This window comes from Molothrus aeneus, chromosome 24, assembly GCF_037042795.1.
Source record: "Molothrus aeneus isolate 106 chromosome 24, BPBGC_Maene_1.0, whole genome shotgun sequence".
NCBI lineage: Eukaryota > Metazoa > Chordata > Aves > Passeriformes > Icteridae > Molothrus > Molothrus aeneus.
This window is the reverse complement of record NC_089669.1, coordinates 2,487,475-2,495,607: the sequence shown is the minus strand read 5'-3', so window position 1 is coordinate 2,495,607 and position 8,133 is coordinate 2,487,475. Positions and strand designations below refer to the sequence as shown.

The following is an 8,133-nucleotide window of genomic DNA, read 5'->3' as shown; positions in this document are numbered from 1 at the left end:
ATAAGGAACCTTGGAGGAAATGAGAGGGAGAACCTGGGGACCATCCTGGAAAAAGGAAGGGAAGGAACCTGGGGATCACCCTGGAGGAAATGAGAGGAGGAACCTGGAGAAAATAATGAAAAAAGGAAGGGAAGGAACCTGGGGATCACCTTGGAGGAAATGAGAGGAGGAACCTGGGGACCATCCTGGAGGAAAGCACAGGAGGACCCTGCTGGGCTCCATCTCCTTGCCCCGTGTCCTCCCCGCCTCCATCCCTCTCTCCGCGGGCGGAAGGAGAGCAGACCAAAGCCTTTCCCAAGAACCGAGTCCCTTTGTCCCGCTGCAAGGTCTGGCGAGCGGCTCCGGGGATTTTGGCCAGCGCAGCCCGGACCCAGCGCGGTGACGTCGGGTCCCCGGTCCCCGATAAGAGCTGCCCCTTATCGCTCGGCTGCCCTTTGATAGGGCCGATCCCGCAGGGTCCCGGGGCACAAAGCCGCCCTTGAGGCCGGCCCGGAGGTGCCCGTGGCCGGCGGATCAGAGCCGGTGCCGGGATAAAAGCGGAGCCCCGGCGGCCGCGCCCGGCTCTGCCCCTCCCGAGGGCTGCGAGCACCATGAGGTGGCTGCCGGTGGTGCTGGCGTGGCTGCAGCTGGCCGGGGGCGCGGTCAGGTGCGAGACGGGGCCGGGGAGGGAGAGAGGGGATGGGGAGAAGATGGGAGCGAGGAGGATGCACGGGGGGCACGGAGCGGGGCGGATCCTGGGGGATGGAGAGCAGATCCTGGGGGATGGAGAGCAGATCCTGGGGGATGGAGAGATCCTGGGCATGGAGAGATCCTGGGACAGGGAGAGATCCTGGGACAGGGAGAGATCCTGGGACAGGGAGAGCAGATTCTGGGGGATGGAGACATCCTGGACATGGAGAGATCCTGGGTATGGAGAGATCCTGGGGGATGGAGAGCAGATCCTGGGGAATGGAGACATCCTGGGATGTGGAGAGATCCTGAGAGAGCATAGAGAGATCCTGGGCATGGAGAGATCCTGGGTATGGAGAGATCCTGGGATGTGGAGAGATCCTGGGAGAGCATGGAGACATCCTGGACATGGAGAGATCCTGAGAGAGCATAGAGAGATCCTGGGCATGGAGAGATCCTGGGATGTGGAGAGATCCTGGGGCATGGAGAGCAGCTCCTGGGGATCTGCAGAGCTCCTGGCACATGGAGAGCTCCTGTCACGTCCCAAAGGAGCCCAGAGAACCGAGCCCTCTGAAAATGCTGAAATCTTCTTTCCTGCTGTGCTCTGTTGTGTTCTGTCTCTGTCCGCGCAGGATCAGCCTGAGGAAAGGCCTCTCCATCCGGGACCAGATGAGGGCAGCTGGGGTGCTGGATGATTTCCTGAAGCACATCAAATACGATCCAGTGAAGAAATACCAGCCCAGCCAGGGCTCCGTGGTGAGGGAGCCCATAGCCAACCACCTGGACGTGAGTGCCCTGCCTGCCTGTCCTTCCTCCTCCCAGCTGCCACAGCAATCTGGACACTCCTGAGCCTCCGGCAGTGAGAAACTGCTTTTTTCCCCACCCTTAAATTGCTTTTTTCCCCCACCCTTAAATTGCTTTTTTTCCCCACCCACCCTTTAAATTGTTTTCCCCCACTCTTAAATTGCTTTTTTCCCCACCTTTAAATTGCTTTTCTCCCCACCCTTACATTGCTTTTTCCTCCACTTTTTAACTTCTGTTTTGAACCCCAAGGAAGTTTACCCGCAGCCACGAAGAGCCAGGCTTTTCTGTATGAAACAAACCCACAATAATGATTTAATATTTCATTTTTTTGGGGGAGTAGAGGCAGGATAAAAGCTCAGCCTGCTGCTGCCTGGCTGGGGGATGCCAGGGGGGAGCCTGCTCTGTCCCTGATCCCCTGGCCAATGAAAATTCCCTTTTTTTTTTTTTTCCAGTCCTCCTACTTTGGGGAGATCAGCATTGGGGAGCCCCCCCAAAAGTTCCTGGTGCTCTTTGACACCGGTTCCGCCAACCTGTGGGTGCCCTCCACGGACTGCAAGAGTCCTGCTTGCTGTGAGTAGCCCAGGATGCTGTGAGCAGTTCCTGCTCCTAGGAGTAATTAGTGCTCACTAATTAATGCCAATTATCCCAGCACTACGGGGCTCAATACCTTTTAGAGCACCCCAGGATGGGTTTAGGTGCTACGGGTGCCCAAAGCCACGTCCTTGTCTCTGTTCTTCCATGTCCTTCCCCTGCCACATTGGGGACATCATGATTCCAAAAAAATGAGCCTGGGATGCTGATCTGGGGTTGCTGTGGCTTCCTTGGGGAGCTCAGAGCCCTCAAATCCTCCCTGCCCATCCCAGGAACTTCAGGGGTGCTCCCTGCCCGTCCCAGGAACTTCAGGGGTGCTCCCTGGCCACCCCAAGGATCTCAGGGGTGCTCCCTGGCCACTCCTGGCAATCTCACTGATGGAGCACCCGGCAGTGAAATCCCACTGCAGAACAGGACCTGATCCTTGGGAATTATCCCAGTGGAGCACCCAGCAGTGAAATCCCACTGATGGAGCACCAAGCAGTTAGATCCCACTGCAGAACAGGACTTGATCCCTGGGGATTATCCCAGGGACCATCCAGCAGTGACATCCCACTGCAAAACAGGACTTGATCCCCAGAAATTACCCCAAGGAGCACCCATCAGTGAAATCCCACTGATGGAGCACACAGAAATGAAATCCCACTGCAAAACAGGACTTAATCCCTGGGAATTATCCCAGGGAGGTTCCAGCAATGCAATCCCACTGATGGAGCACCCATCAGTGAAATCCCACTGCAGAACAGGACCTGATCCCCAGAAATTATCCTAAGGGAGCATCCAGCAGTGAAATCCCACTGATGGAGTGTCCAGCAGTGACATCCCACTGCAGAACAGGATCTGCTCCTTGGGAATTATCCCAATGGAGCACCCAGCAGTGACATCCCACTGCAGAACAGGATCTGATCCTTGGGGATTATCTCAGGGAGGTTCCAAGAGTGACATCCCACTGATGGAGCATCCAGCAGTGAAATCCCACTGCAGAACAGGACCTGATCCCCAGGAATTATCCTAAGGACAACCCAGCAATGAAATCCCACTGAGGGAACATCCAGCAGTGAAATCCCACTGCCAAAAAGGACCTGATCCCTGAGGACCTGGTTACCCCGAGGAGCACTGAGCAGTGAAGTGTCCCACTGCATGGGATTTCGCTGGCCACACCCAGGGCTTTCCCTCTTCTCCCTCCCCAGTCAACCACGCCAAGTTCCAGCCCAGTGCCTCGGCCACCTTCACGCCCAGGGGCCAGTCCTACAACGTGTCCTACGGCAGCGGCTCCGTCACCATCGTGCTGGGCTCCGACACGCTCAGGGTGAGTCCCCAGGGCCAGGTTTGTGGATGGTTGGGTGGCTGGGGTGAATGTGTAGGGTAGCAGCCCTAGAAGGTTAATGAGTAGGAGGAAGATGATGAGGGGTGTTAAAATTAGGGCTCATTTGTGTCCTTTTTTTGTCTAGGGGCGTTATTAGTTGTTTTGTAACTAGGTTGATAAACCATAGTTGGAGGGTTGAGAGTCGGGTAGTGATTCATCAGTTATCTAGGGATGGTAATAGGAGAGCTGGGAGTGTTCTTGAGATGAGGATTAGTGGGATTCCTAGGAGAGTCAGGCTTGAAAATTGGTCAAAGAAGCTTAAGGTCATGGTCAGGTTCAGGGGGTGGTGCTTGGAGCGATGGGCAGTTTGCTGGAGGGGGGATTTATTGATACAAATGATAGAAGTTTGGGTTGGATGTCCTGACTGGGTGTCCCCACCAGGAGCAGCCTAAGGGCTGATCTGACCTGTCTTGGACTTGGACAAAGCCTGGCAGGATGGATGAAAAGTGTTCACTGCCACCCTCTGTGGTGGTGTTCACAGGGGTCCCAGGATGAGGGAAGAGACGAGGATCTGACTCCATGTTTCAGAAGGCTGATTTATTATTTTATGATAGATATTACATTAAAACTATACTAAAAGAATAGAAGAAAAGGTTTCATCAGAAGGCTGGCTAAGATAAGAATAGCAAAGAATGATAACAAAGGTTTGTGTCTCGTACAAAGAGAGTCTGAGCCAGCTGGGCTGTGATTGGCCATTAATTAGAAACAACCACATGAGACCAATCCCAGATGCACCTGTTGCATTCCACAGCAGCAGATAATAATTGTTTGTGTTTTGTTCCTGAGGCCTCCCAGCTTCTCAGGCGGAAAAATTCCTAAAGAAAGGATTTTTCATAAAAAGATGTCTGTAACACCCTCAGTCACCAGCTGGCCTTTGGCTGGCTTTTACCCCAAATCCTGGGGCTTTTTTCCCAATTTTCCCCTCTGCCTGGTGCTGTTGGCACCTTTGGAGCAGCAGCTTCCCTCAGATCCCCTTTCCCTGCAGATCCAGAGCATCACGGTGCGGGAGCAGGAGCTGGGGCTGAGCCAGGAGGAGCCCACGCAGCCGTTCTACTTCGCAGCCTTCGACGGCATCCTGGGCATGGCCTTCCCCTCGCTGGCCGTGGGGGGCACGGCCACGGCCCTGGCGGGGATGCTGGAGCAGAACCAGCTGCCTGAGCCCGTCTTCAGCTTCTACTTCTCACGGTGAAAACCCTGCAGGGCGCTCTCAGTGTCCTGGTGTGCCCTGCTCTCACATTGTGGTGTCCCCTGCCCTCATATCATGGTGTCCCCTGTCTGCAGGTCCTGCTGTCCCCTGCCTGCATGTTGTGGTGTCCACTGCCCTCACACCCTGGTGTCCCCTATCTGCACACCCTGGTGTCCCCTATCTGCATGTCCTGGTGTCCCCTGCCCACATGTCATGGTGTCCCATCGCACATCCTGCTGTCCCCTACCTCCACAACCTGCTCTTCCCTGTCCTCACATCGTGGTGTCCCCTGCCTGCACATCCTGCAGTCCCCTACCTGTATGTCATGGTCCCCTACCTGTATGTCATGGTGTCCCCTGCCTGCACCTCCTGGTGTCCCCGATCTGCACCTCCTGGTGTCCCCTTCCTTCACATCCTGGTGTCCCCTGCCTCTATATCCTGGTGTCCCCTGCCCTCACATTGTGGTGTCCCCTATCTGCACATCCAGCTGTCCCTTGCCCACACGTCCTGGTGTCCCCTGTCTGCACATCCTGGTGTCCCCTCACATCCTGCTGTCCCCTGCCTGTCCCCCTGAGGGTTCCTTGGGGATTGCTCCCTCTCCAGCCCACGTTCACCACAGGGATCTCCTGGCTCTGTTTTCTCACAGACAGCCCACCTACGACTACGGGGGCGAGCTCATCCTGGGGGGCGTGGACCCTCAGCTCTTCCAGGGGGACATCACCTGGGCACCGGTGACACAGAAGCTCTACTGGCAGGTGGCACTTGAGGAGTGAGTGGTGTTTGCACCTCTGGCCATCACCCCCTGGCTCAGCTGCTGCTCTGCAGGGCTCCAGGCTCCATGCTTTGGGTTTAGGGGTGCCCAATGCCACGTCCTTGTCCCCGTTGTCCTGCCAGGGTTGCCATCGGGCAGTCAGTGACCGGCTGGTGCGGCCAGGGCTGCCAGGCCATCGTGGACACGGGGACATTCCTGCTGACCGTGCCCCAGGAGTACATAGAGAGCATCCTGGAGGCCCTGGGAGCCCAGGAGACCAGCTATGGGGTGAGTGTGGGGGTTTGGGGGGGTCTGGAGCAGTGGGGAGCCTGCGTGGGAGTCAGAACCCTGGGCTTGACCAGGTCCCACCAAACTCAGGTGGCACCTGCAGGGAAAGGGACTGCAGAGGTTTGCACACAATGTTCTCTCCTCTCAGGCTGAGAAAGGTGGGGATGCTCAGCCTGGAGAAGAGAACATTGTGTGCAAACCTCACAGCCCGTTCCAGGATCTGAAGGGGCTGCAGGGAAGCCAGAGAAGGACTTGGGACAAGGGCCTGGAGTGACAGGACAAGGGGAGATGGGTTCAGATTGAAGGAGAGGAAATTTAGGGTTGATGCAGGGAAGGAATTCCACCCTGTGAGGGTGGGGAGGGGCTGGGGTGATGTCCCAGAGCAGCTGTGGCTGTGCCATCCCTGGCAGTGTCCCAGGCCAGGCTGGAGCACCCTGGGGACAGTGGGAGGTGTGGATGGGCTTTGAGGTCCCTCAAACCCAAACCATTCCAGGACTCCATGAGCAGGTTTAGATGAGATTTTGGGAAGAAATACTGGGAGAGGGGCTGGGATGGAATTCCCAGAGCAGCTGTGGCTGCCCCTGGATCCCTGGCAGTGTCCCAGGCCAGGCTGGAGCACCCTGGGCACAGTGGGAGGCGTCCCTGCCACAGCAGGGGTGGCACTGGGTGATTTAAATTCCCTTCCCACCCAAACCTTTCCGTGATTCCATGGTGTGGCGCTGCCAGGGGTGGGGTGTGTGTGTCCCCCTGTGTCCCCTGGCTGCCATGACCCCGTGTCCCTGTCCCCTCAGTACGCTGTGGACTGCAGTGACACCCAGAGCATGCCCCAGCTCACCTTCGGCATCGGCGGCGCCCGGCTCGCGCTCCCCCCGGCCGCCTACGTCCTCAACGTACGTCTGGGGCCTGTGGGGTCCAGCCCGGAATCCCACAGGGTTCCATGGCTGTCAGGGACATCCCCGGGGTTCCTGAGAGTTCCTGAGCCACTGGGAACACCCTGAGAGTTCCCCAGGGTTCCCCGGGTACCCAGAACATCCCAAGGGTTCCTGAGGGTTCCCCGGGTACTGGGAACATCCCGAGGGTTCCCCCAGGGTTCCTCAGGTATCAGGGATATCCCAAGGCACCAGGGACATCCCGAGAGTTCCTGAGAGTTCCCCAGGGTTCCCAGGAACATCTCGAGGGTTCCTGAGAATCCCTGAGGCGCTGGGAATATCCTGAAAATTCCCAAGGGTTCCCCAGGCACTGGGAACATCCCGAGGGTTCCCCTGGGCTCCAAGGGTACCAGGAACATCCTGAGAGTTCCCCTGGCACCCAGAACATTCTGAGAATTCCCGAGGCATTGAGAACATCCTGAAAGTTCCTGAGAGTTCCTGAAGGCACCAGGAACATCCCCAGGTACCGGGAAACATTCCGAGAGTTCCTGAGTGCTGCCCATGCACCAGGAACATCCTGAGAGTTCCCAAGAGTTCCCCAGATACTGGGAACATCCCGAGCATTCCCGAAAGTTCCCGAGGCACCAGGAACATCCCGAGAGTTCCTGAGTGTTCCGCAGGCACCGGGAACATCCCAAGAATTCCCGAGCCTTCCCCAGGCATTGGGAACATCCCAAGGCACCAGGAACATCCCGAGGCACCGGGAACATCCCGAGAGTTCCCCAGGCACCAGGAACATCCCGAGCATTCCCGAGGCAGTGGGATCATCCCAAGAATTCCCAAGGCACGGGGAACACCCCGAGCATTCCCAAGGCCCCGGGAGGATCCCGTAGCTGCAGCAGCGACGCTCCCCCCGTGCTGCTGGAGGTGCTGACCCCCCGTTATTCCCCCCTCCAGAGCAATGGCTACTGCACCCTGGCCATCGAGGCCACCTACCTGCCCTCCCAGGACGGGCAGCCCCTCTGGATCCTGGGAAACGTTTTCCTGAAGGAATATTACACCGTCTTCGACATGGCCAACAACCGCGTGGGCTTCGCCCTCTCGGCCTAGAGGAAGCGAATTCCAGCCCCTCTCCCAGCCCATGGAGTGCCACAGCATTCCCAGGGACATTTCTGCTCCTTTCCATCCCCGTCCCTCGGGATTTGTGTGCCCGTGGATCCTGTAGCAAATAAACCCTGCCGTCCCAAATGGTCTCTGAGCTCCTGGGTTTGTTCGGAGCAGCTTGAGGGGTTCCCTGGCTCACAATTCCCTGCTCCAGCAAGGTAAGTGCTGGGATGAGCTCCAGACCCTGGGATAAATCCCCAGTCCCTACCTCCAACCCTCAGGAAACCCCAGAGGGGAAGCCCCTGAGCCTCCCTGCAGCTGGAAAAGCTTTGCCAAAGCCCTGTGGTGTATCCAGGCGGGATCCCGAGGCTGTGAGGTGAGTCAGGACACCCAAATGACCCCTGGGGCCTGAAATGGGGCTGGAAAACTGCACTGGAATATCGGGAATTGGGAGGAGGTGTGGCCCAAGGGGATGGGGAACACCCTGGGCAGGGGGAGGTTGGTT

General features: G+C 57.5%; 1 protein-coding gene across 1 annotated transcript; it reads left to right on the top strand.

Annotated features, from left to right (window-relative positions):
* The first annotated feature begins 590 nt into the window (after nucleotides 1–590).
* PGC (progastricsin) lies at nucleotides 591–7,634 on the top strand. Its single transcript, XM_066565049.1, has 9 exons — nucleotides 591–646; nucleotides 1,302–1,455; nucleotides 1,926–2,043; nucleotides 3,255–3,373; nucleotides 4,416–4,615; nucleotides 5,263–5,385; nucleotides 5,511–5,655; nucleotides 6,447–6,545; nucleotides 7,482–7,634. Exons 1-9 carry the CDS (start codon nucleotides 591–593, stop codon nucleotides 7,632–7,634), a joined length of 1,167 nt encoding a protein of 388 aa, XP_066421146.1.
* Nucleotides 7,635–8,133: the final 499 nt, after the last annotated feature.

Excerpts from the sequence above, each read along its gene's own strand:
- PGC (XM_066565049.1), top strand. The coding sequence starts at position 591 with ATGAGGTGGCTGCCGGTGGTGCTGGCGTGGCTGCAGCTGGCCGGGGGC. Across the intron at positions 647-1,301 it reads CTGGCCGGGGGCGCGGTCAG|GATCAGCCTGAGGAAAGGCC; the intron begins GTGCGAGACGGG and ends CTGTCCGCGCAG. Across the intron at positions 5,656-6,446 it reads CCCAGGAGACCAGCTATGGG|TACGCTGTGGACTGCAGTGA; the intron begins GTGAGTGTGGGG and ends CTGTCCCCTCAG.